Genomic DNA, 26,732 nt, shown 5'->3' with positions numbered 1-26,732 from the left:
GTCAGCCCATCACTTATTCATCTCTTGCAGTACTGTTGGTTCTCTTTGGGATTTAGTGCGTTCGTGGATTGGTATTCCTTTGGTGGGTTTCACTACTCTGCGTGACCATTTTGTTCAGTTTGTATCTTCAGCAGGTGGTTCTCGCGCGCGTCGTTCATTTTTACAGCTCATTTGGCTTGCTTGCGTTTGGGTTGTATGGACGGAGCGAAACCATCGATTGTTCACAGGATCAGCAGATACACCCCATATTTTGTTGGACAAGATCAAGCTTTTCTCTTTTAGGTGGTTGAAGATGACGAGTGTTACGTTATCTTATAACTACCATAGCTGGTGGTCTAGTCCTATGATTTGTTTGGGCTTTGTATGATTTGTTTATGATTTTGTTTCTATGACTCTTTGTAAATTTTTGTAGTCTATCTTGGCACGTCTTGTGCTGGGAAGGCTGATGTGGTAATATATTTCATTTTAGCTTTTTCCAAAAAAAAGTTTCACATATTTAAAGTTTTTCCATATGTGAAACTTTAAATATGAGGATTCATCACATTATTATTTTGGTTCAAATCAATTTGACATATTGACTTGCCTAAGATTCCGTTTATGCTAATATATTTGAAGAATACTAACGTAATTTAAGAAAAATGTCAAGACTATGAAAGAAAATGATGAATAATGAAGAAAAAGAGCGTGGGGCAAGAGATCAAGTGATAAACATTCAAAGTAATATTGCTCTTTTGTGTTTTCTAGCTTCTTGTTGTTGGTCTAGTCTCTAGTTAGTGAAGGCACACCTCTCTCTTTCCCTTCTTATGTTTATTTTCTTGCTTTGGTAATGTTAGTATGTTTAGTTTTTGTTATTTTGTGTGTAAATGGGAGTGAAGTCCGCTGTTGGTTAGGCATAACGATACTTCAATTTCCTTTAAAGGGGACGTTTGGTATCGTTATACTTATCAACAACGGATCATTTGTGCCCGAATTGGGTACGGTATGATTAGTCGAAAAATCACTGTCATTTGAAGCGGACAATGGTTCTGCAATAACATTATCTCTCGGCTTCCTATAAATTGAGACATTTCCTTTCATTTTTTCCATCATCCTCATTTCTTCATTCTCATTCTCATATCTTCTCTCAATTTTTTTTAGTTTAGGCATTAAAATGTTTATACTCTGTGCTCGATTAGTCATAGTTGTAAGTGTTCTTGGGGTGTCAAAAACTTGGGTGAAGAACCTTTTTGGTTACACCATAGGAAGACTTACCGCTACGACTAATCGATATGAATCACTTGGCGGTAAAAGGTCGGCACCTAAATTCAATGTAAACTCTTTCTCATGTTTATATTATGTCAAATTTTATTGCTTATATAATGTTCTTAATTAGAGTTATAATTTATGGTCTGGTTTTATGTTATTTTTCTATCAAATAGCCGTCCGCTACTTAGCGGACGACAAAACGTCACAGGGCCTCTGGTAGGGTGTGTATCCTCAGCTGATGCAAAAGCTAACAAATTTTAACAGATCCGCTAAATAAGTGATGGACAATTTCCGTTACTTAAATAGCGGACAATGATATATTGATAATTTCATAGGGCACGCTCCAGAATAAGTAGGATAACAAAAGTAAATTTTTTTTTTCACACAAAAGTAAATCTCTTTTTTCTTTTTCCACACAAAGCCCAATCCAAGGTTCTAAATTGTGAACAAAAAGGGATAAACTGAACTAATAAAATTAAAAACTAAATTCAAGGTTTGTTTGCTAATTACGCATATTATTTTTTTAATTGCTAATTTTTTTTCTTCTTCTATATTAATTTGAAATTTGTAATTTTCTTTAAAAATTGCTAATTATCCCCTTATTTTATTTAAAGATTCGTTTTTAATATACGAGACCGAACCTACAAATAATTAAACCTCCTTAAAAAAAAGCAAAAAAGTAAACTGAAGATTCATCACACTGTTATTTTGGTTCTTACATTGCTATATACCATAACTTCTAAAATCATTTTACAATTTATGTACCTCTAAAGAAAAAGCTTTTTCTTTTTACAACTTATATAAAAAGCTTTTTTTTTTACAACTTATATAAAATTAATTTATCCGCCAACAAATTCCAACTCAAGTAACAAAAATATTAAAATTGTTAAGTCGGATGTTATTATTGGAGTTCGAATCCCCAACTAGGGATGGCAACGGGCGGCCATGGGTGCGGGTTTGACACTTACCAAATCCACACCCGAAACCCAAACCCAAACCCAAAGGCTGTTCGGGTGGCAAAACAACACCCACGCCCACACCCATTGGGTTCGGGTTTTTTGCACCCAAACCCAAACCCGCAGCACATTTGAAAATAATTTGCAAATTTAATAAATTAAATTCCAACATAGACTTTGAATTAAATTACAACTAAAATTAAGGTCTTCCAAGGAAATTCAAACATAGACTTTCAAGAAATTACAACATAGACTTTCAAGAAATTAAATTACAACTAAAATTTAAGGTCTTCCAAGGAAATTGAGGGAAATTATGGGGGTAATTAGGTAATTATAAAATATTTCGGGTGGGTGTATGGGTTTCGGGTGTGGGTTTGACTGATACCAAACCCACACCCATATTATCGGGTGTCACCCGAACCCAAACCCAGTCAAATCAGATTTCGCCCGTTGACTTGAGTTTGGGTTCGGGTGGGTCTCTCGGATTTGGGTTTTTTTGCCATCCCTATCCCCAACCTCTTCTTTCGATGTATGTGAATTTCTAATGACTAGTCATTTCGTCTATTAAAAAAAATAATAACCATATTTTTTTTAACCATAAAATGAATACTTTTATCTATAATTTATTTTATTGATAAACAATTACTACTATCTTTAAATTCTTAATTAAATTTGTTAACCCCACGTTCTTTACATGATATGATATGGAAGGTTAAAATATTCTTATTGATTGTCAGTTAAAATTAATTTACACTGGCGGTGCGTTTCCGTGATTCGGATAAACGAGAGACAAGACAAAAATACTCTCTCAAAGTATCAACATTCAACATCTTTTGTTTTTATCTTGTTACTAGTGGGCCAGGTAGTCGCGTTCCGCGTCTGTTGGTGTATAACTTTGTCCAAAAAAAAAGAAGATATGCCTCATGTTATGGTCAGTTTGTTAATAAAAGATTTTTACCACTAAAAAAAATAATTTTGCTACTAAAAAAATCAAAGATATTATTGATATTATGAAAAATCTACACCAAAATTCATGTTTTCTTATATATATATATATATATATATGGGGAGGGATCAAATTACATCGGTGTAACATTTGAGTAGTGTTACACCGCTCAATAACACTTCAACGAATACAAATTTTACAAATTAAATCCACCGTTGGATTGAAAGTTTATATCATTTAGATCATCCATGTTCAATTTTACAAAAATCTAAAATCGTTTGATATGTTATTGAGACCGATCAAGATTAACGCTTTATGTGTTTTTATTGAATACCGTTAAGCTTGATCAATCTCAATAACATCAAATAATTTTAGATTTTTATAGAATTGAACATGAATGATCTATATGATATAAACTTTCAATCCAACGGTGGATTTTGTAAAATTTGTATTCGTTGAAGCGTTATTAAGCGGTGTAACATTACTCAAATATTACACCGGTGTAATTTGATCCCTCCCCTATGTGTGTGTGTATATATATATATATATGTACGTTACTTAACAGCTTTGTTGTGTATGAACGAATATGCCACCGTCATCAATCCCACAGTTGTTGTCTTGCTCTGCACCATCATCACATTGGATAACAACACCAAAAACCGTTAACCACACAACCACCACATTTTTCATTCTTCCTCAATTTCCAACTACTTATTTTCAAACCCTAGCTCGTGTTCGCCATTTCTCCTACTCTCTCGCCTCAACAGGTAACATACCTTATTTTCATTTTCATTGTTCTTGTTGCTTTCTGTAATTTCTTTCATTACCTTATTCTGGAAAATTGGTGGATTTTTTAATACTGTGATTGTAATTGCCCCCTTTTCAATTTCCAAATGGAGTTTTAGTTTCTTGATTTTTGTGGATGTTGAATTTCGTGCTAGATAGATAGATTTACTAATAATTGACTTGAATTTGGGATGGATGGATCCTAATTGAGTTTCTTGTGCTGTGTTTTGCTGGCAATTAGTAGTTGTTTTCGTTGGAGATTTTCATTTTTGCCATATTTGAGAATGAAATGGCAAATTGGATTATTGTAGGAATCATCATTCATTTTTAGTTTTGGTATGATTAGTAGTACTACTACCCGCTTAATTGCATATTTGGTCCCTTAGGTTTATTTTAGGTTTCAATTTAGTCTCTTATGTTTAAAAAGTTTCAAGTTGGTCCCTTATGTTACTGATGTCAACATAAGTTCATCCTTAACTTTCTATTAAATTTTGAGTTAATTTCATCTAAAACTTCCACGTGACACCTTCCTAAGTTGTCCATGTATGCAAATATGTTACCCACGTAGACAATTTAAATAGAAATTTGGCTATTAAGCCTATTACTATTTTACTACGTACAAAGAGTAAACCAAGATCTATCCCATACCAATGTAACGTAGATAAACCGACAGGAAACATAAACATGGGACATCACTTCTGCATACGCCATAGTCATACAAACAGTTAGGATCCGACCTTCTAAGTAATCCAGGTGATAGTGGATCAGCTATGTAGCCTAACAGGAAAATATTTCAAAGCAATTTGGTTCTTGTTTACTTATTCATGTTATCTCCTTTTGATTTACTTATTTGGGTGGTGCATTTGCTTTGGTGCAATTGATGGTACACAAGTGAATTGGTTTGCGCTGAGAAACTATTTTTACTCTTTTCAGCCGAAAACTAACCAGTCTTTTTTTGTACATTAGATTCTTTCAAATTCAAATCATATGCTGCAATCGTTCCACATGACCGCAGCAGCCACCCTTTGCTATAACCCATGTTACAATTTTTCGAGGACAAATCAGCCTAAACAAAGATACTTAAGAAACAATTCATTTTCTCCTAATTTGTCTACTTCAAGATCATTCACTTCTGGGTTTCTTCCTTTCAAACTCTGCATCAAAACTGCGATGGATGGAATTGTAAGAACGGCTGCTCACAGAGATGGAACGACTGATGAACATATTGAAGTGCTTGAACAAGAAGCTTTTGTTGGTAGGCCATCTGAATTGCAGCAAAAGTATTTCTTCCAGGAGGTGGAATCAACTCTTAATCGACTGGTAGGTAATCCACGTCCTTCCAAAATTGCCATTTCATGTTAGTTTTTGACTTCTGTCGTAGATTGTTTTTTCTGCTAATTTTTTGTTTGGTATAGTGTGAATCTGTAGGATAGGACTTTGATATATGATTTTATTTAAGAAATAGACTGGAAACTTTTTTTCAATTCAGAATCCAGAGATTCATCAATATCCATTGATGATATACTTATTGCAATAGAAAGGAAACAAGGATTTATAAATGCTTAATAGCTTACTCTGGACACTCATAGGGATTATTACTATCATAAAGTATCCAAACTGATTGAACAACCAGAGTGAATGACTAGGATAACAAACTAACAAGGTTGCTATTTCCCAATTCTCCTATCAAACAAATCTAAAACTAACGCTAGTGCTATGGATTTTGGAAATAGCCTTTTTGTTATTGTTCGTATTTAGCTGAATGTAAAGCTATAGAAAATCAGCGTACTTTGCTTTAATCATTGACTTACATGCTGAACATCAGTTCAAGCTTTGAGAGCTCCTATTGAGTTCCCGGTTGCTAATATATTTGAATCATGCACATCATCATTCATATTGTTCTCAATTTTTTTAGGATGTCCTTTAGATAATGCTCAGGGTGACATGTGGTAATTTCAAACAACAAACAATGTTTCTGAGAATGAGATCATTGACTCCATGATCATTTTGTTTGCTTCCAAGTGCTGTCATTTAGTGAAGAAATATACAAAATAAAATCTTCTACAATGTACTCTATTTGGTCATAAGAAATACCATTTGGAACTAAAAAAATCGAGTTTAAGATTCTAAAGGTGTCGTTTGAGTTTGAGATGCAAAAATAGGTGCCATTTGAGATGCGTCAAAAAAATTAGGTGCCATTTGAGTTACATTTTTTTTTCATCTTCAGTTAAATATGTTTCAAAATATAATAATTACAAAACTATCACCATGATTTTTAAAAAGGAAATGATAATAAGAATGTGAAGATAAGTTTAATATTTTGTCATTGTAAAGGAAACATCAATTAAAAAGGACACACCTTAGCTTGCCCACATTAAAACTGAAATTGCAATAAAAATATGAAATATTTGAATTCCCATCTTAAGGAGCCGCCATTGCTTTATACTAAGTGAACGTTAAGGTGCTATCATCTTTTTATTAACTAATTATGCTGTGTTTACAGACAAAGTGGATAGTATCTGCTCTCTTTGGTGTTTTCGTTATTTGGAGGCATGATGCAGAAGCCCTGTGGTTTGCAGGGGGATCTGTTGTAAACGCAGTGCTTTCTGTTTTACTCAAACAAATACTGAATCAGAAACGACCTTCAACCGTGAAATCTGATCCTGGGATGCCTTCTTCACATTCTCAATCCATCTTCTTTGCTGTCATGTTTATTATCTTGTCAAGTAATTTCTCCCACCTATTATCTCCATTCAATTGATCGATTACGACACAATTTGTCCTAGCTCTGTGATAAGTGCATTTCTTTCCAAATGCATCCTGTTCTGTATCCCTGAGAAAACTGATAAAGTAATTTTTATATGAAACACTAATAAAACAAAACTATGACATTCTGTGCTTTCCATTTGTAGTATATATTTTTCTCATTCAGCTGGAAGCTTAAAAGTTTATGAGATTGTAGATCTGGTGATGTAGGAGGGTTTCTTTAGTAATTTATTATTTTAGCTAGATTTAGTTTTATTATATTTTTGGTAGATTTTTTATTTTTATATTTCGCCTAGATTAGTTATTTTTATATTTTAGGTAGATTTGTTATTTTTAATTTAGCTAGGTTTGTTATTTTCTTTTACAATCTTTTAGGAGATTTTCTATTATTTTTCACTACCATTTAAGCAAAACTGTTGTAGCCTTGAAGGCAAAACCTTTTGATTCAATAAAATATAGAGAATTTTCTCAAGTTTGGTGGATTCCAAATTAATTACTTTTCTGGTGGATTCGGGAAATCTGGTGGATTCCAGAACCTTATCTAACAGGTTTGTCGCTTGCGAGCCTGTGTTTTCTTATAGGATTAGCGTTTGTTTTTCCTTCACGCTTCTGTACTGCGTCATATGGTGAACGGAATTGATATTGGTTTGTTATTTGTAATTGTAAATTCTGTGAAGTGATTCTCTAGCACTTCTTAATATATGTGGTGGATAGTTTGAACTCGGTTGGGCAAACTTAGGTTGTGTTTCGTTTGAGAAAACAATTTCTGTTTCTTTTTTCTTGTTTAATTGCAAATTAGTCCCTTTGTGTTTTCAGAAATTAGAAGTTGTTGTCATGGTTTCTTGCACAAATCCTTGACAACAGGAGATTGAGTGAAAGCAAGGGGTATTTTTGCACAAAGGGATACTTGATTATCAACTTTTGTATTTTTGTACAATTTCCATGAATTATATCTGTTTCGTTTCAACTGTTAAGAATAACCAAATATTCATTTGGAAGAATCAATTCAAGATAAATTTTTTCTTTAGTTATGTTTTCTCCCTACTTAATGGAAGTGCAAAAATGTGTTGGATTTCATTCTTATTTTCTACATAAACATAATAGAATTGCATGACTTAATTTTTATGTGGTTCTTTGATTATGATGCAGGTGTTGAATTGTTAAAAGTCAATGCATTCACCATTACTAGCAGTGGCCTGGCTTTGGCATTTGGTTCTTATTTGGTAAGCATAACATGTTCAATTTAGTTGAATGGTATATCTTTTATTCTCGTTTCATTGACATGGTACCTTGCTTTCTGCTTTTCTGTGTGATTCATGACATATTGACATTGGTTACCTTAACTTTTCATCATGGCTAGTATCATAAGGTGCATCATGTTAACATAACTTTGATCTCATACTCATAGAGAGGGAAATATAAAGGTCCCTCTTCACAAGAACTCCGTTACAACAAAAATGTTGTAAATGTTGTAAATATATGTGAAAGGATTAAATTACAATGGTGTAATACATGGGTATTATTACACTATTTAATAACTGTCACTTTTTATCAGATATCTATATTACAAAATTTACCACCAGATTGAAAGTCTATCATATGAATCATTTCTGCAAAATATTATGTAATGAAATCATTTGATATGTTATTGCATTACGTCAAGATTAACGTGTAGTTTGTTAATATAAAATTATGTAATATTTTATAAAAAATTTAAATAATAAGCCAAATAACAATTTATTATCTAGAGAGTAGAACCTGCATCTTATTCCTTGTGAATGAAGTTTTCAATTTGAAGTTTACTAATCATGATGTCCAATGTCAACTTCTCATGCTTAATCTATGTTTTCAGTCATACCTTCGGGTGTCGCAAAAACTTCATACAGTGAGCCAAGTGGTTGTTGGAGCTGTTGTTGGGTCCATTTTCTCTATCCTGTGGTATTGGCTATGGAATGCTTTTGTGCTTGATGCTTTTGTATCCTCTTTGTGGGTCAGAATCGTTGTTGTTTTGGGGTCTGTAGCATTTTGCATAGGTTTTCTTTTACATGTGATTCGCCATTGGCTTAAAGACGAATGAAACTTGATTAAAATGTGTTATACCATCAACATTGTATATTTGTATCAAGCTGTAACTGCAAGGACTAAGGCATTGTATTATGATTCATTGTAAAGTAGAATTTTTACAAAATCTCTTTTCATCAATTTTTTTTACAAATGTGTAGCTATCAAATGAGGCCTTAACTGCAGCTATGCCCACTTCCTCTTTTCAGCAATGTTGTTTTTGCTTCCAAGTTTGAATAAATTAGGCTTAATTCTCCCTATAGTTAGAATGTTAGATAGGTTTGGTCAAACAGTGTATATTCAGTTAAAGAAGCTTACGCATCAATAATGGAGGGAGTAGCGAATGAAAACGTTAGGAAATTTGTTGTTGCTTGGAATGGAGTGGTTCCTTTGATGGTAGCTATGTTGGTGTGGAGATTGTTTCAAAACTAGTTTTCGTGAAAGGATGATTTAATGAAGAGAGGCGCATTGAGCGAGACTCAAATAAGATGTCCATCTGGTTGTGAAGCGGAAGAATATGTATCACATTTGTTTTTTGAATGTTGAATAAGTGGTGTGGCAGAAGATCCTATTGTGGCTGAAATTACCTACTTCATTGCACAGTTTTGCAGCAATAAATATTCATAATTTTGCAGGTCTGTATAGCAGCAGTAGGGTGGGTTGAGCGATTCAGTGTTAACAGAGGAATGAGTAGAAGTTAAAAGTTTTGTCATGGAGGTGGTTAAAATCAAAGATGAAAGTCTTCAATTTCTGTCTTGGGCAACGGGTTTTACATCCGTTGGAATGTCTCGGATGTGGTGGTTGAAGTTCATTCAGAGCGGGTGAGGGTGTTTTGTTACAGTTATGTTCATTTTTTGTTTTGTTTCAACTCTCTAGTTCATAGGGGGGGAAGGGACTCCCGATAATCCAGAGTCCGTCTGCAAGGTAAATAAAGTGTGACTAATAATTATTTCCACCATGAATCGAACTCAAGTTCTCCCGAACGATTCGTATTAGGGGAAACTCATTAACGACTTGAGCTTAATGTCTTTGTTTAAAAGTGACATTCATTTTGAAAGGGACTATTATCCACTTGATTTAAATCACTTGCTTACTAAAACATCTTACAATTCATGCAAAAATAACTTGGTAATAAAGAATAATTTATCTTTGATAATAAAGAATAATTTATACATATATCATTTTGGTGTAATTCATTAGACCTGACAAAAATTATCAAAGTAGCACTATCTTGTCTTTATCTTGTGAGATACCTTAGTAGCTTTGTATGAATATGCCACAGTCAACAATGGTTGTCTTGTGTAGAAAAAAATAACAGATAAAGTATTGGACAGCAAAACAAAGCCAGAATAAAAGACACCATGGCCACATCTACAACACATCACAGTTACCATTTTTAACTAAAAATTGAATTCTTAAAAATATAAAAATTGTAAGTTTTTAAACTTTTGTTTTGTGAATTTGGTATATCAAAATCTGCAGGATCAATGAAAATATATATCAGTCTTTTTTATTCTTTTTAGCCTATCACTAACTAGTGTCTTTTTCCATACATCAGATTCTTTCAAATTCTTCAAATATATGCTGAAATTATCCTTCCACATGAGAACAACATCCACTCTTCGCTACAATCCATCTAACAAATCTTTTAGCACAAATCATGCTAAACAAAGATACATGAAAAATACTTCATTTGTTCCTCTCTTTTCTGCTTCAAGATCATTCAATTGTAGGTTTGTTCCTATCAAACTCTGGGTGGCAAGTGCAATGGATGAATTGATAAGAACTCATTACAAGGATCGAAAGAGTGATGAACATGTTAAAGTGCTTGAACAAGAAGCTTTTGTTGATAAATCATCAGGGTTTCAGCCAAAGTTTTTGTTTCAGGAGGTGGAATCAACTCTTAATCACTTGGTTCGTAATCCTTGTCCTTATCATTGCTTATGTGCATTTGAATAAACAACTTAAGCGTTTATAGCATAAGAAATAGCTCAAACATAACTTATATAATAATAAGTTTATATAGATTTTTTTATGTTTGAGCTATTTTTATAAATAAAATAAAGTCAAACTGTCGTCATAGAAGCTATAAGTTGTTTTTCATAAGCTATATTGGATAGCTAAAGAAAATAAGCTCCAAACAACTTATGGACATTTCATAAACTGTTTCTATCAGCTCTCTCAAACAGTATGGCAAGTGTTTACGCAAGTAGATATGCTCAAATAAATCCATCAAAACAGGCTCATTGTTTTTTCTGCATTAAGTCGACAATAAGGTGTAATGTCCTTTTTATCTTAAAAGTTTTAAGGACTAATGATGATGTTATTTACACAGAGCAAGTGGATAGTAACTGTCCTCTTTGGTGTTTTCATTATTTGGAGGCATGATGCAGAAGCATTATGGTTTGCAGGAGGGTCCATTTTAAATGCAATGTTTTCTATGTCACTCAAACATATATTGAATCAGAAAAGACCTTCAAGTCTCAAATCTGATCCTGGAATGCCATCTTCACATGCTCAATCCATCTTCTTTACTGTCATTTTTATTATATTGTCAAGTAATTTCTCCCACCTTTTATTTCCATTCAAACTATCAAATTACACAAACCAATGGTTCTTAGTTTGTTATGTCTGCATTTTTCTCATTAGAATTGTGTTTTCCTCACATGCACTTCTTACATGTGCAAAGGGTAAAGTGAATAATATTAATCAACTGTTAATATTGTATGCACATACATAACAAATCATATGCGGTTGAAATATCAATTTTAAATTTTTCTATATTAATAACTACTTATTTTATAGGAGCCAAAATCTACCTGCAAATGTGTATATTTTTTTTATAAAATCTAAATAAATAAGCATAGTGGAATTGCATGACTTAATTTTTATGTTTCATTGATGATGATGCAGGTATTAAATTGCTAACAATAAATGAACTCACCATTACTAGCAGTAGTTTGGCTTTGGCATTTGGCTCTTACTTTGTAAGCATATAAAATTTCAATTTAGAGTGCATTTGTTTCAGATTATTTTGGCAGTAGATGCTGTTTATAGCATTTATTTATCACCTAGAGTATGCAGCTTATTCAATGTGAAGTGCCTTATTGTCATGCTTAATCTATTTTTTCAGTCATATCTAAGGGTGTCACAAAAACTTCATACAGTGAGTCAAGTGATTGTTGGAGCTGTTATTGGATCTATTTGCTCTATCTTATGGTATTGCCTATGGAATGCCTTAATGCTAGATGCTTTTGTATCCTCTTTGTGGGTCAGAATCATTGTGGTTTTGGGGTCTGCAGGAATTTGGTTATGTTTTCTTATACATGTGATTTGCCAGTGGCTTAAAGACAAGAGAAATGAAACTTGATGAAATGTGATATCATATAACATTAGCATTGTATGCTACCATGCTGGAAGGGCTAAAACATTTTTATTTGATTAATTCAAATTAGAATTTTTACAAATGTCTAGCTATCAAAAGAATCCATAACCACTATTATACGTGAAAAGATTTATAAACTCATTTGAACATTTTGAATCAAAATGTGATATCGAACTCACTATACTCGAGACAGATATAAGCGTTTGAATTCGACCTTCACTCTCGTTGTAGACCATTAACAAGACTTGCTTTGCAAAATTGATCATTGGGCAAACCTACAAGGAGAGTAAGGGGGTTAGTGTCAGCCAAAATCATTTTCAATCAGTTTTGATGATAATAATATTATAGGATCTTAGCTTACATAATATGATACATGTCTGGCGAATTTTTCTTACATGTGCACGTCAATAAACACCTATTTGACCTCCATAACCACTGTGCTTAAGAAACCCTTCGTCTTGTCGCCAATTTTCTTTAACCTTTACTTGAATCTGTTCAAAGTCCAAAACCAGTGTTGAGTAAAGATAATATGTATGATGATTTGTACCACATTACCACCTGAAGCTCAAGATTAATATAAAAAACAGCAAACTATGGAAGTCCAGGTTCGAATGTAGCATTCAAATTATGTAAATGGGCACCTCGAGAAAAACTTTCTTCTGTAGAAAATCTTCAATATCAAGGCGTGCAGCTGTTGCAAGCATTTTCAAAGCATTTCCGTTCTGAAGTAATTGATCACAACATAAATGTAGGTTAGTATTTGGTTGCAAACCATGTCAACAGCCACCCAGACAAACAACAAAAATACTTTTCTGCTAATGATATGAAACTCAGCGTTTCATTAAGCTTTAAACTAATGCTACAAAGCCAGAATCATAATAATATGTTGGCAGTTTTTCCGCTAGCCTGCCGCGTTATCTCCTAAAAAAATCAATATCACAAGTTCACAGGTCAACAACTGAAATTTGATATAAGTTACGTACTTTTCCAATAACGACGATTTTCTGCGAGTTTTTCTCAACCAAAATCTGCACCTGTATAAAATCTTTTGCATTTGGTCGAGCCTTATAGCTTAAAACATTCACCTGGAAGAATTGAAAATAAGAAAATATTTGTAAATGCATCTATGAACATAAAGTTATTCTTTCAATTTCTTTCATACTTTTCTAAAAAAAATTCCTCCCTTTTTTTTTCTCTCGTCTTTTTCCTTTTGCTGGGTGGGAGGAGGGAAGTGGCTAAATCATAAATATAAAAAGAACTCGATGACTACCTGACACACATAGGGGATTTCCTTTCGATACTGCAAAAAAATCTTTTCTCTAATAATTTCACCTACAAAAAATCTTTCTGGATGCTCACTGATAATGTCCTGTGAATCCAAGAACAGCATTAAGGTATGCATAGCACATGAATGAAACTAGTAAGCAAAAAAATGACTACGATAGCATGCTATAGTGATAGCTGGTGTAAGTGCGATATTGGCTTGTCAGTGTTGGTGGAGTGTCTGACATTAGGTGGTTGACAATAATGGCACATTTACATGCTCAAATGTCAATAAAAAACTATGAAGCAATTAGTTTATCCTTGATAGTCAAATTCAAACACTACAATAAGGCCTGCAAAGAAGTGAGTTCAATATACAAATTTGACCGATGAAGGTTGAATATCTTTATTTTCATATTACATCTTTATACAACGAGAAAATTAACAAGTACTCTAAAAATCAAGTAATCAGTCAGTGTATTTGTTACTATTGTTCACAATCATATATCCGGTCTGGTTCGCTTTATTGAGCTTCACCATATAAGCCCAGGCTAATTAACCATGTTTGACTAAAGTTCACTCTAAATTTAAATTGTAAAATCAAATGCATTTACTCTCATGATCAAGAGTGCAATACAAAAAAAAAGGTTCTTTCAGTGTCTAATGGGTTCCTTCTTTTATCGCTAAAAGTGAAATGAGACGGTGATGATGCAACAATAAACATTTTAAGGGAAAGAAAATTTTAACTTTAAACATGCCTTTGGAAAATAAGCTGGTCCATTAGGAAGCTTCGATAGTATCCAGTTCTTGACATCTTCAACCCCATGACCATACTTGGCACTAACTGGTATAACCTCGTCAACATCAGTAAATTTTGTATACCACTGCAAACACAGGAAAAATCATGTCTGTACCAGTTGATTAAGTTATACATGCTAATATAAATACTTCTAATAAATGATTCCAACCTCGAGTTTCTTTGCAACTTCACCAGGTTTGATAAGATCCTTCTTGTTCATAATCAATAGGGTGGGGACTTTATCTTTGTGGTCTCCCATGCCTTCTAACACTTCATCAATCTAGAGAAAGAAAGTGATTCAGAAAAAAGGAGAAAGAAATAACAGTTTTGTAAACCAAAAACCATACTTTTTCAGGCGCTTTACATGCATCTACGAGAATCAATACACAGTCAGCGTTAACTGCAGCACTGCGAACATTTTGCATCATCATCGAGTCCAACTTGTGCCTTTGCTCTTGTAGAACACCGGGAGTATCATAAAGTATCATCTGCAAGAGATTCATAGGTCACAGAAATGATAATAAAATATAAACCCTGCTGTACATGCATAGGAAAGGAATGATGAGTTTATTATTAATTCCTCATGAAAAAAGAACTAATGAATTATAACAATTAAATAGATTCACCTAAAAAAAAGATAGATTCGGTTACATAGATCTCAATGGTTGAACTAATGAATTCCAAAATGTTAAGAGTTTTTCTTATTACATTGATTTGAATTTCCACATTCCATTATATTACTGCACAGCATTTTCAGTTGAAATATTGATGAGATGATTAATCTCTAAGTTGAAACCTGCATCACATATTGAATGTCCTTTTCATAGTTTATAAGTTCTCATGTCAAGATGCTAATAAAACTATTTGAAATGTGGAAAACATTGAGCACAAATGTCATTAACATCACATCTATTTTAGAAAAGATCAGTCTCCAATTCAGAATATTCTAAAGAGTAAGCGAATTATCATGCATTAGAAATTTGGACTCTGAGATTACTAAGGGAAGTGAATGTAAGGGAGCTGCATTTTAAGTTTGAAGGGCCATGCATGACAAGGTATGGCAAGGCAAGGAATAAACTGCACTAGCGGATCAAATATAATGGGAGAACGAGGTACCACTTAATAATAACTAAACCTGATAATCGGAGCCAGAACATATACAAAGAACTCGATGCCTTGTCGTTTGAGGTTTATCTGTAACTATTGACAACCTCTGGCCAACCATTTGGTTTGCCAGTGTACTTTTCCCAACATTTGGCATGCCAAGTAAAGCCACATATCCTGCATAACATTTTGACACACAAAATGTGATCAATGCAACACAAGGCTTGAACCTGAGAGTTCCCCAAGCACACAGAAAAACACAACCAATGAATCCGAAATCCTACTACCTTTGTAAAAAAAAAAAAAAAAAACTTACAAAGAAACACAACATCTAGGTATAATGTTTGCCAATTAGATTCATTAAAGAAACATATTGCATTTATTTTCTGTACATAAAAATCGGGGAAGGGTGGAATTTTATTAACTAAAGTGACACTAATGACCATTTTACAACCCTGCTTAAAGGTCTGTTTGGATCTACTGTCATAAGTACTGTGAGATTGTTTGGGAGAACTTAGAAAAGCAGCTTATGACAATTTTCATAAGTTTTTTTCAACTTATTTTCATAAATTCTCCAATATAGCTTATGAAAACAGCTTGTAGCATATATAAAAACAATTTATCTTTTGCTATAAAAATAGCCTATGTAAGATTATACATAAGCACTTATCATGATAAGCGCTTGTACTATAAGTTGCAAATAAGTTGTTTATCCAAACAGGCCCAAAGTATCATTACAAGGTTAAACTCTTATCACTAAGCTAACACCTCAACCGTAACATACTGCATACTGACCTTTATTAAAATACCAAAATGTTCATCATAATTTTCATATTCAGCACCTCCTGAATTACTCAGGGTCAGTTTGGAGTGACTTGTTTTTTTTCTTATGAAAAATAGTTTATGCAAATAAACACACTTTTATGTTAATTCATAAGTTCTCACTAACAAAAACTGCATCTTCATAAGCCGTTTTTTTCATAAACTAACTTGAGAAACTAAAAATTTAAACTTTTAAGATGTTGACTTCACAAGTTTTAAGATAATATTACTATCTTTAGTTACCTTAACCAGTGCCCCGGGGCACCGGTTAGCATTTCCCTACTTTAAAAACTTATTTATTTGCATAAGTTGGTTTACATAAGTTAAAAATAAGTCAATTCAAATAACCCGAACAAGTGAATCATAAAGATATTCAGTTATTCTCCTCCATAAACTAAGTTAAACTATGATAAAGTATGAATGAATTTGAAAGAAACAGAAAAATCACTAAATAAAAAAAAAAACAAACCACTTCGGTGGTTAGGATCAAAATCGAGTTCCTCTGTCTCATAATCATCAAGCAAGCCCAAACTCCGGTCCGGCTTCATGCTGAGGGATAAGAAGGATGTGTCATCGTCCGAATAAGCTTCTTGTTCTTCTTCTTCTTCTTCTTCTTCTTCTTCTTCTTCTTGTTTCTGAAGTGCTGCAAGAAGCTCTTGTTTGGTTGAAAATGCTTTGGAGCGACATTGTTTGGTTCGGCAACAAATATGCGGCGTTAATTCGGTGGTTCGGTTAGGAAGGAAGGTGGTTCGGGTGGTGAATCCAACGGCAAAGAAAGAGTTATGAATTTGAAAGAGGAATTGTTGCGTTGAAGTTGAAGCTGCAAGTAAAGTGAGGTTCTTCATTGTGCAACTGCTTCTTATCCGAGTCGTTCGTTATTGTAAGATAATGTTTAATGGAATCTTTTTTACAGCTTGTTTTTCAAATTATTTTATTTTCCATGTAACAGCTTATCTCATCATGCATAAATAAATAAAAAATTAAAATAAAGTTAAATTATTTTTGTGCTCCCTCTAATTTTTATTATAAAAAATACAGTAGTTTTGTTTTACTCTAAAAAAAGTTTGATTTTAATATTTATAGAATGATTATGTATCTTTTAATACTCAAACATGTGAAAACTAATTTAACTTAAGAGTGTTTCTTTCGTGTTAGCATGTCTTTCTCGCGTGTCTCTTAGATTTCTAAAAATACTTCATCCCACAATAACAAGTGAGTGTTTAGGGGGCAGAAAATCTTAAAAAAGATACTCCCTCCGTCCCAAAAAGAATGACCCAGTTGACCGAAACACGCATGCCAATGCATAACTTTGGCGACTAATATCTTTAATTGTATAATAGTAAAAATTATAAAAAATTGATATTTTGAAAATACTCATCGAGACGAATCTAACAACATCTTATATGTTAATATTTATTTTTATTTATTAGTAGAAAAATATGGTCAAAACAATATATATGAATAGTGCATATATTCAAAATGGGTCATTCTTTTTGGGACGGAGGGAGTAGTTGACTACATTTTTATGGAGGTGGAGACAAAAATATTAAATTTTATAAAATTTACTAATTAAAATTATTTTCCTAAATTTTACACCACTTGAGCTCGCACTTTAGCTAACAAACTTTGTCTTTACAGATTTTGTGCCCCCTTCAACACTTAACGCGAGAGGTAATTTAATTGTCAATATGTAATTTTAATTAATAAGTCCACTTTTTGTAAAAAAAATAATAATTTTTTTTTGCATAAAAAATAAATAAATAAATTTAAAAGGTATCTCTGCTTTGATGGCTATAAAATTATAAGTACCGAAATAAGATATAGTACTTCAGTAGTAGTATAAATCTGTTTTGCAAATGAATCAGGATGACCATATTTCTATGCCTAAAAATCTAAAAATGAAGTCTTTTCCCCGAAGGGATAAAACATGATGTGCCTCAAAATAAAGAACAAAATTTTAACCATGAAAAAATCATTAGTTTCCATCCATAAACAAAAGGTGTAGAAAGAATATAGAGCTTTCTTAGTTTCTAGATTTGCAAAACCTTCTATAAAAGATAATTTGTTACGGCATCAAAATTGATGTAATAAAAATATTACAATCAGCAACATTTTTATTTCAAGCACAAACAAAAGGAGCCGCATCCATGCTTGACAAACATGATCATACTTCCAGACTTGACAAATTACTTTTTCATCAGGGAACACAGCCAACTGAAATGTAGCACAAGCACACCAGATTAGAAACCAGAATTCTACCAGGTTGTGCATGGTAGCATCATAGCTTGACCAGATTTCATTTATTAACAACACCAAGATCGAATTTCTTCTGCCGTATTAGAATGCTTGGAGAAGCAAGCATAAAGAATCTATATGTGCTATGTGAAATGTATCAGATGCCAAATACTTATTCTGCTTGTAAGAATGGGTAAGAAAAAACTATAAGGTATTATCTTATCAACATGGACTGTACCATTTTACTAATCAACCATCTAAGACTTGCAGTGGAAGGCAAAGTAATTGTACTGGACGACCCAATAAAATTATTCACATACTCAAACTGCTTCAAAATTGTAATCGATTAAGTGTGAGACGTGTGAGACGTGTTCGCCACATAGTGGTGTGTAAAACTTTTATTCACCTCTCCTACCATAACTAGGCAAAATTAGTGTTGACGGAATATTAATTGGCCCCGTCATTGTGTTCGGAAACGTCATCATGGTCTGCAGATGTTGATCCTTTACTTGATGGAAGATATGACCATGCTATTGCTGTAGTACCAAGTACAATGGCAGTAGATATAGAGCCCCAAATCCATCTCTGCCTCCTAGACCTTCTTTGTCTCTCACGCCTTGCCGTCTCTAAACATGACAGAAAATGAGATAAATGAGAAAAAGTGGAGCAAAGCAAGCTACAAAACTAGGACATACATTAGGGAAGCAAACAAGGTACCAACAGAAAACAGAATATCACTTGCGTAAAAATGTCATAGGAATCAGCTAATTACATACCCTAAAGAATTTAAAATCGATGGGATGATTGACGCACTAAAAATATGTTAAAATCATGATCTAACATAACATGACATAGACAGGTAAATGGTAAAAAGCCCAACTCTAGTAAGCAAATAAACACTGCTCCTACAAATGTGTAGTTACATGAACCTAAAACAAAGAATATAAGGTATAGAAATGGAAGCCAAAATATTTAGGAATATAAAATACATGTTAACGCTTCAAAGAAAGTTCAGAATTAAAGCACTTGTAGAGAGTCAAAGTCCTTTCAAATGCATACCTTGCAAATGTAATACGTGTTATACTTCACTAGTATTATTACCAAGTAAAAATCCAGTAAAACTAGACAATAAAGACAAATGGTTGAAGATATATGGTTTGTCATTTGGTCTATGATTGCAATAACACTGCATATAAGTATCAACCTATGAGCTCGTATTTCATAGTAAATAAGGGTCTTAAACTTCTTTTCTTTCAATAAATACCTCTTTTGTGGAGTTAGGGGTATAGTACATAGTGGATTTTAAGGCCAATCAGCATAGTGTCTTACATATTATTTAAATTTAAATAATCAAACAGGTGGCCCTACCCACGGACAGACAATTCTAATTCTAATACTCTAAAAATGAAATCACCATACCACAGTCATAGTCAATTACTATAATGCTGATACTCGGTGCTACTTGTTTATTACTCTTGAACAAGAATGCTTGTGTCATTTTAAATGGATAATAATGAGAATATTTATTATGAGGAAAGGTAGAATGATAAATAAATCCATAGTAGTTAAGAGCTGAATAGATGTATTTATGGGGCATTGAAAACAACATAGATATATCTGGTTAAAGTTAATGAAGATTAAATTTGATCGACATAAATCTCACCTACTGCCGCCTGGTTCCTCTGAGACATCTCCCTATTCATGGTCTCATAATAATGAAGACGTTCCAACAGTCGAGAAATCTCAAAGTTCTTTGAGTCTAGCTGGGCTTCCATTTCTGCCTCCGCCTCAGCCCTGGCAGTTCCTCTTCCAATGGAGTTTGATACAAACCTAGCAATGTATACCTGCTGACATATATCATCCACAGGATCAGAATTCAGCTGCCCACCTTGCGCAATAGCAGCTAGATCTGCAGGTAAAACAATTCCAACAGAAGATAACCCTTCTCTAATTCTCTCCCACTGGCTTTGCATGCTTTTAAGGGATTCTTCAATGTGCTTTCGCTTTTCTATCTCCATCAATAGACTCAACCTTATTTCACGCAATTCAGCATCAACATCACGTAGAGAGCGTAGAGAGCCTTGCGTCCCACTATCAGAAGAGAGTTCTACATGAAGGGGAAAAAAAAAGATACAAGTAAGCTAATCTGTGAGACGAAATATTCCCAAAACATCTACAAATCATTTTTTCCCTTCCCTTATGACAATTATACAGATTATATTATACATTGAAACTGAAAAAAAAAAAAAAATTTAAGATATTCTGATTATCACTTCAACAACAAGCATAAGTAATGACATCCAGAAAATATGAGAAAAGCATAACACAAAATTGAATAAATAAAATTAAAAGCTAAATGGCCCTAACACATCCCTATGGTTGTCCACATGCACATGCTCAATTGCAAATAACTAAAACATAGTTAAATTTACCTTCCCAAGCGTCAAAAAACTCTGCGGAACTACTATATTTTGCAGTACGATCTTTGCTTGTATTATCCTCCCCATCTGTGTAACTACTAAAGCTCATAGAATCATTTGGATCGAAAAAGTCTTCAGTATCTGTTTCAGAATTCAACACCACTACCTTTTCCAAATGCACTCCATTATGATCAATACTACTTCCATTTTCTCTGTGCTCAACATCGCCACCATTGCTGCTACTAAGTTTGTTATCTTCTACACCACCGTCTTGCTCTTCCTTAACAGGTTCAGAGTTCACGAAACTGACTTGTAGGTCACCAGCGGAACTAGAAACCACACTATTAGAGCTCTTACCATTAACATTTACGTCATCATCAATCTCCTGCTTAGCCTGTACATTGGCCTCAGAGAAACTCTTGAGAAGACGCGGCCCACGACGTTTATGATTGATGATGTAAGGAGAAGCCAAGAACGAAGAAGGAGAATCTTGTAGCGGAGAATCCGGAAGCGGCTTCACCTCAGGAGTTGCATAGAGTGACGGCTTTAATTGAGGACGAGGAGGTACTCTCTTTCTGGAACTTGGTGGTTCACTGGTCCTCCTCTCAAGCTTCTTCGGAGCTGGAACCGAAATTGAAGCAGATTTCTGATGACCAGCCCTAGAACCTCCGGGCTCTATTAACCTATCAAACGCTATAGCAGTAAAAGTCGGCATAGCTGCATAAAAAACAAAAATCAAAATATCACATAAATGTAAAAAAAAAAATTAAAAAAAAAATTGAATAAATAAGAATCAAATGCCAAAGCTAATTGAATGCAAAAAAAATTCAATTATACAAATCATTAACATTAACTAATTGAATCTGATTATAAAATCATTAGAGCCAAGGCAATAGTAAGGTTATTAATTACTTGCTTACCAAAAACAGTATCATATATCTAAACAAATGCAAATTCAGGTGACAAAAATAAAATTCAAAAAAAAAAAAAAAACGCATAACTGATTATGCCGTAATTTTCTCTGATTTGCACAATTTTAAACTAACATCACGAAATCAGAATTTACTGATTGATTCCAGAAAATGAAAAGCAAAACGAGATGCAATCGAAAATGTATGATATGAAATAATTGACGAAACCTAAAAGAAAATAGAAATCGAAATTGCGGTAGTTTGTGAACCTTAGGTGAAGTATCGCAGCAATGAAAGAGAAAACAGAAAGGGAAGGAATACGCCAATTCGCAATATCGTTTTTCTTTTATATATTCAGAAATCAGGAACAAACGAAAAATCAGCGCAAAAAAATAAATAAAAAAATAAATAAAAGAAACCTTGTTGTTGTTGTTGTTAGCGTGAGGAAGAAGAAGATGACTAGAGAAGATGATGATACATCAGAATATATGTATTTGTTGGTTAGCGAGAATAGTTCCCACACCTGTGGAATAGAATGAATGAAATTTCAATTTTTCAATCTTCAATGCAAACGCAACTACTCTCTCTCTAACTTTTCTTGCCCCACCCTAAATTTTTTATTTTTGTTTGGATGGGGTGAGGTGAATATTTGGTGGCAGCTTCTCCGCGTTTCTTTTAGGTTTGAGGTTAGAGACAAAAAAAAAAAAAAATTCTAATTTTATTTTATTTACTTTTATTGCTCACCAAGCAAATATTTTTTATTTTATTTATTCATTTTTGAATATTCTTCTTATGTGGACCGTAGGCGTGCTCGTGGCACGCTTTTCTTGTGTATGGGCCCAGCCCATGGCTTCATGGAGTGCGTCATTTTGAACTTGTTTCTTTGACAATCATCAATTGTGGGAAGGAGGTGGGGTGGGAGAAGGATATTATTATTGACTTTCATTTTTTTAATCAATTTTAATATCATCACCATTCATGTGCAACATAATATATATTTTAAAATCGGATTGAACCAAATAAATGGTAAATGTAAATATTTTTACTTTTATATGAGAAAAACAGATGTGTGTAGCAGACTAAAAGAAAGTTTTGCAGAGTAAATAAAAACTGGAGTTATCCTAACATCTAACTTGATATTTTTTTGCTTGCATTTATGATTCAAAAAGGAGAAATTTTTCCTAGAGACAAATTTGAAAAGACCAAACAAATATACGGTCGGTATATCATTTTCACTTTTTAAATAATATACTTTCTCCTCGGTTTGTGTGCACACTCCCATTTTATCTTGGATATAATACTTTGTCAAATATGTGTTGGTCACAATCGTGTCAAAATAGCAGGCCTCTTAAAAAAGGGGGTTTATAAAGGCTACAACGAAGGTACATGGTTTCAGCTAAGATACATTAGGGTTAATACATTAGGGTTAATTTTGCTCAAAGGAGCTAAGTCCAATTCGAAAGCAACTTCTCCAATGGCGCAAATTAGTTTGAAGGGTCCATAGAAACACTTAGCTAGCTTGTTGAGAGGATGACCAGCTACTGAAGTTTGGTGATGTGGGCACAACTTAACCAATACTAAGTATGTTGCTTGTTGCGCCTTAAGTAACTTCTTCTTGAGTGGTTGGAGAATTGCCTCCCAAGTTAACAATTCAGTTTGCACTGCCTCGATTGAACCGGTACCTTCAATGTATTGTTGAATCGAGGGTAGTGGTTTTCCGAACACCACTTGAAATGGGAAGAAACATGTGGCCTCGTGGATAGTGGTATTTGATAGTCTCGTAAGTGCACAAGGTTATCGTTGTAATAAAGAGTATCGATCCACAGGGCCAATGAGAAACAAAGTAAAACTATATATCTATAAAGATTAGAAATAGAAATAGTGGAAAAAGTAGTAAAATTATACTAAAGATTATGTTTTTAATAAAAATCATGCTAGGATAATAAATTTTATCGCAAGCATGATTTAAAATTTAATCTTATGACATTAAGCAAATGTTATGAGAAAACAATTTATAAACAATATGTAAGATATAGGAACACCATGATACAAATACTCCTGGTTAGAGGCGATTAACAGAACGCTTCGCCTAAGCACATTGGAATTCCACGAAACACCCTCCATAGTCTACGACCAGGACATACATCAACTTCGTTGTTTTGTCTTCCGCCTTCGTACCCTAGCTAGGATGTGAGCTTCAATCTTGTAGAACTATGATACACCTTGTTAGAAATCTCAATCAACAAAAGCCATGATCAAAGAAACATGTTATGAACTACTCTCTATGGCCCCAAGATAGAGGTGAACTACTCACACTTGACAATGAGTGGTTGCAACTCAAAAGAAAATAAGAACTATGAGAACACAAGAAATAAACTAAAATAACTTTTGATTTTTGGAAGTGTTTACAATATGGAGTGCTTAACTTTTACAATGATATAAAGTTTTATCAATAGCCTCACGTCGGATGTGAGATGATTTGAACATGAGTTTATAAATAGAGGCAATCATCAATTTTGGTTGAGTTAGGCTCAACCCAAATTGTAACATGGTATCATAGCCTACTCTAAGGGCTCACATGCTATCATGTTTTCGTTATCAGATTGGGCGTGAGAGGGGGTGTTAACTGAACATGTGGATTTATAAGAAGAAACATTTCTCACTTTACAAGTTGGTTCTGTAGAATTGAGTTAGGTCTAACTCCATTTTTAAAATCTCGGCCGAATTAATGAGATAAATCAAAGTGTTAATCAATACTTAGTGATCTATAAATGTCTAGTTCTTTTTCTTTTCTTTTTTTGTCAAATAAATGTCTTAGTTCTAAACCTTACAACAATTATCTATTTTAACAATCAATATATCTTCTTGTTCAAAAACAATCAATATATCTTAAATATTGACATCAATTTTCAATTGTGAGGCAAAAAATCACATGGTTTCACACTTTCACTAGCTTTCATTTTAATCTCAATCACACCTTGAAGACAATCACAAAACCACTCCCTCCTTATCCATTACAGATTTGGATATCAAAACATAAGAGTGCTAGATATCCACATACTAGTGTATGGGGTGAGAGTGTTAGTTGAAAGTCTTTAGGCTTAGAATAGAGAGTTTTGTGCAACACTACAAGCTCACCAAGTTAAGCACAAAAATTATGGTCCAAGTGTTTAATACTCAGAACCTCACACTGTTGGTGTCCATCCAATTTAAGACCACAATAAGAAAAATGCTAGAATGAAAGAAGAAAAATGATTCAGATCAGGTTCTTGGAGAAATAAAATGAACTTGCAAAATTTCTTTGCTTCAATATGAATTTCTATCAATTGAATTAGTATGATTATTAAGTCCATCCATCACAGAGAACATATAAATCAGAAAGATTCAAATTGATGAATGATATTTTTAATAACAAATGTATATCAATCTTCTACCTAAATTTAAGGTACAATATTCAGTATTTAAAGTTTAAGGTACAACTTGATGTCAGAACTGACCCCCGAACCAGATTAAACTGGTGGTGAAAACAAAAAAAAAAGTTTAAATTAATCCAAAGCAATTAAGCAAACTAAATCACTTGTAATAGATAACTGGTTTATTGGAATTCAAATCCCACATGCCTCCTTCTTTGAGATACTCAATATACCTTGCAAATTCAGGCCTAGCTGTTGTTTTCTTTTTCCTACGAAAATCAAAGAAGTTGAGAAGTGGATGACTACTCTTGTTACGTTTATTATTAGCCTTCATTGTGGGGTTTCTTTGTAGGTTTATGTCCCCAAAAGTTGAACCTCGATAAATTTTTCTTGAAGAATTTGATGCTCTAGAAGGCAATGTTGTGCTTCTCTTGAACTCCTCATGCAAAAGTGTTGTTGTTGCAGTTTCTTTCCCTAATCTCTCATACCTCCCACAATATTTTAAAAGTTTTAAGGACTAATGATGATGTTATTTACACAGAGCAAGTGGATAGTAACTGTCCTCTTTGGTGTTTTCATTATTTGGAGGCATGATGCAGAAGCATTATGGTTTGCAGGAGGGTCCATTTTAAATGCAATGTTTTCTATGTCACTCAAACATATATTGAATCAGAAAAGACCTTCAAGTCTCAAATCTGATCCTGGAATGCCATCTTCACATGCTCAATCCATCTTCTTTACTGTCATTTTTATTATATTGTCAAGTAATTTCTCCCACCTTTTATTTCCATTCAAACTATCAAATTACACAAACCAATGGTTCTTAGTTTGTTATGTCTGCATTTTTCTCATTAGAATTGTGTTTTCCTCACATGCACTTCTTACATGTGCAAAGGGTAAAGTGAATAATATTAATCAACTGTTAATATTGTATGCACATACATAACAAATCATATGCGGTTGAAATATCAATTTTAAATTTTTCTATATTAATAACTACTTATTTTATAGGAGCCAAAATCTACCTGCAAATGTGTATATTTTTTTTATAAAATCTAAATAAATAAGCATAGTGGAATTGCATGACTTAATTTTTATGTTTCATTGATGATGATGCAGGTATTAAATTGCTAACAATAAATGAACTCACCATTACTAGCAGTAGTTTGGCTTTGGCATTTGGCTCTTACTTTGTAAGCATATAAAATTTCAATTTAGAGTGCATTTGTTTCAGATTATTTTGGCAGTAGATGCTGTTTATAGCATTTATTTATCACCTAGAGTATGCAGCTTATTCAATGTGAAGTGCCTTATTGTCATGCTTAATCTATTTTTTCAGTCATATCTAAGGGTGTCACAAAAACTTCATACAGTGAGTCAAGTGATTGTTGGAGCTGTTATTGGATCTATTTGCTCTATCTTATGGTATTGCCTATGGAATGCCTTAATGCTAGATGCTTTTGTATCCTCTTTGTGGGTCAGAATCATTGTGGTTTTGGGGTCTGCAGGAATTTGGTTATGTTTTCTTATACATGTGATTTGCCAGTGGCTTAAAGACAAGAGAAATGAAACTTGATGAAATGTGATATCATATAACATTAGCATTGTATGCTACCATGC

The 26,732-nt window shown here is 33.3% G+C and overlaps 5 protein-coding genes across 8 annotated transcripts; 3 read left to right on the top strand and 2 right to left on the bottom strand.

Annotated features, from left to right (window-relative positions):
• Window positions 1–3,894: 3,894 nt before the first annotated feature.
• LOC123921244 (lipid phosphate phosphatase epsilon 2, chloroplastic-like) lies at window positions 3,895–8,914 on the top strand. Its single transcript, XM_045973701.1, has 5 exons — window positions 3,895–3,914; window positions 4,900–5,253; window positions 6,437–6,659; window positions 7,849–7,922; window positions 8,552–8,914. The coding sequence occupies exons 2-5, from the start codon at window positions 4,921–4,923 to the stop codon at window positions 8,774–8,776; spliced, it is 855 nt and encodes a 284-aa protein (XP_045829657.1). The 5' UTR covers window positions 3,895–3,914; window positions 4,900–4,920; the 3' UTR covers window positions 8,777–8,914.
• Window positions 8,915–11,030: 2,116 nt separating this feature from the next.
• Window positions 11,031–12,167, top strand: LOC123921243 (lipid phosphate phosphatase epsilon 1, chloroplastic-like). Its single transcript, XM_045973700.1, has 3 exons — window positions 11,031–11,318; window positions 11,674–11,747; window positions 11,894–12,167. Exons 1-3 carry the CDS (start codon window positions 11,075–11,077, stop codon window positions 12,128–12,130), a joined length of 555 nt encoding a protein of 184 aa, XP_045829656.1. The 5' UTR covers window positions 11,031–11,074; the 3' UTR covers window positions 12,131–12,167.
• Window positions 12,168–12,177: 10 nt separating this feature from the next.
• Window positions 12,178–17,075, bottom strand: LOC123921242 (GTPase ERA-like, chloroplastic). 2 transcript variants are annotated; one of them, XM_045973699.1, is made up of 10 exons: window positions 16,603–17,075; window positions 15,343–15,488; window positions 14,555–14,695; window positions 14,377–14,487; window positions 14,167–14,292; window positions 13,416–13,514; window positions 13,129–13,230; window positions 12,787–12,867; window positions 12,507–12,636; window positions 12,178–12,420 (listed from the first exon to the last, which is right to left on the bottom strand). In XM_045973699.1, exons 1-9 carry the CDS (start codon window positions 16,976–16,978, stop codon window positions 12,550–12,552), a joined length of 1,269 nt encoding a protein of 422 aa, XP_045829655.1. In that variant the 5' UTR covers window positions 16,979–17,075; the 3' UTR covers window positions 12,178–12,420; window positions 12,507–12,549. The 2 variants fall into 2 exon arrangements, with proteins under 2 accessions (XP_045829655.1, XP_045829654.1); XM_045973698.1 differs by having other exon boundaries at window positions 12,541–12,636; window positions 16,603–17,051.
• A 1,448-nt stretch (window positions 17,076–18,523) lies between these two features.
• Window positions 18,524–22,394, bottom strand: LOC123923114. 3 transcript variants are annotated; one of them, XM_045975764.1, is made up of 4 exons: window positions 22,119–22,394; window positions 20,801–21,505; window positions 20,032–20,475; window positions 18,524–18,994 (listed from the first exon to the last, which is right to left on the bottom strand). In XM_045975764.1, the coding sequence occupies exons 2-4, from the start codon at window positions 21,501–21,503 to the stop codon at window positions 18,816–18,818; spliced, it is 1,326 nt and encodes a 441-aa protein (XP_045831720.1). In that variant the 5' UTR covers window positions 21,504–21,505; window positions 22,119–22,394; the 3' UTR covers window positions 18,524–18,815. The 3 variants fall into 3 exon arrangements, with proteins under 3 accessions (XP_045831720.1, XP_045831719.1, XP_045831721.1); XM_045975763.1 differs by having other exon boundaries at window positions 21,969–22,343; XM_045975765.1 differs by having other exon boundaries at window positions 20,801–21,507; window positions 22,124–22,343.
• A 3,238-nt stretch (window positions 22,395–25,632) lies between these two features.
• Window positions 25,633–26,725, top strand: LOC123922812 (lipid phosphate phosphatase epsilon 1, chloroplastic-like). Its single transcript, XM_045975500.1, has 3 exons — window positions 25,633–25,876; window positions 26,232–26,305; window positions 26,452–26,725. The coding sequence occupies exons 1-3, from the start codon at window positions 25,633–25,635 to the stop codon at window positions 26,686–26,688; spliced, it is 555 nt and encodes a 184-aa protein (XP_045831456.1). The 3' UTR covers window positions 26,689–26,725.
• Window positions 26,726–26,732: the final 7 nt, after the last annotated feature.

This window comes from Trifolium pratense, linkage group LG4 (genome assembly GCF_020283565.1).
Source record: "Trifolium pratense cultivar HEN17-A07 linkage group LG4, ARS_RC_1.1, whole genome shotgun sequence".
NCBI classification, from domain to species: domain Eukaryota; kingdom Viridiplantae; phylum Streptophyta; class Magnoliopsida; order Fabales; family Fabaceae; genus Trifolium; species Trifolium pratense.
This window is presented reverse-complemented; position numbering and strand designations above follow the sequence as displayed.

Coding starts and splice junctions, on each gene's coding strand:
- LOC123923114 (XM_045975764.1), bottom strand. CDS start 21,503: ATGCCGACTTTTACTGCTATAGCGTTTGATAGGTTAATAGAGCCCGGA. Junction 20,476..20,800: donor GTTTTTTGACGCTTGGGAAG/GTAAATTTAACT, acceptor CCCTTCATGTAG/AACTCTCTTCTGATAGTGGG. Junction 18,995..20,031: donor GAGGAACCAGGCGGCAGTAG/GTGAGATTTATG, acceptor TGTCATGTTTAG/AGACGGCAAGGCGTGAGAGA.
- LOC123922812 (XM_045975500.1), top strand. CDS start 25,633: ATGATGATGTTATTTACACAGAGCAAGTGGATAGTAACTGTCCTCTTT. Junction 25,877..26,231: donor CATTTTTATTATATTGTCAA/GTAATTTCTCCC, acceptor ATGATGATGCAG/GTATTAAATTGCTAACAATA. Junction 26,306..26,451: donor TGGCATTTGGCTCTTACTTT/GTAAGCATATAA, acceptor CTATTTTTTCAG/TCATATCTAAGGGTGTCACA.
- LOC123921244 (XM_045973701.1), top strand. CDS start 4,921: ATGCTGCAATCGTTCCACATGACCGCAGCAGCCACCCTTTGCTATAAC. Junction 5,254..6,436: donor AATCAACTCTTAATCGACTG/GTAGGTAATCCA, acceptor CTGTGTTTACAG/ACAAAGTGGATAGTATCTGC. Junction 6,660..7,848: donor CATGTTTATTATCTTGTCAA/GTAATTTCTCCC, acceptor ATTATGATGCAG/GTGTTGAATTGTTAAAAGTC.
- LOC123921243 (XM_045973700.1), top strand. CDS start 11,075: ATGATGATGTTATTTACACAGAGCAAGTGGATAGTAACTGTCCTCTTT. Junction 11,319..11,673: donor CATTTTTATTATATTGTCAA/GTAATTTCTCCC, acceptor ATGATGATGCAG/GTATTAAATTGCTAACAATA. Junction 11,748..11,893: donor TGGCATTTGGCTCTTACTTT/GTAAGCATATAA, acceptor CTATTTTTTCAG/TCATATCTAAGGGTGTCACA.
- LOC123921242 (XM_045973699.1), bottom strand. CDS start 16,978: ATGAAGAACCTCACTTTACTTGCAGCTTCAACTTCAACGCAACAATTC. Junction 13,231..13,415: donor AAATCCCCTATGTGTGTCAG/GTAGTCATCGAG, acceptor CAATTCTTCCAG/GTGAATGTTTTAAGCTATAA. Junction 12,868..13,128: donor AAATCGTCGTTATTGGAAAA/GTACGTAACTTA, acceptor CAATTACTTCAG/AACGGAAATGCTTTGAAAAT.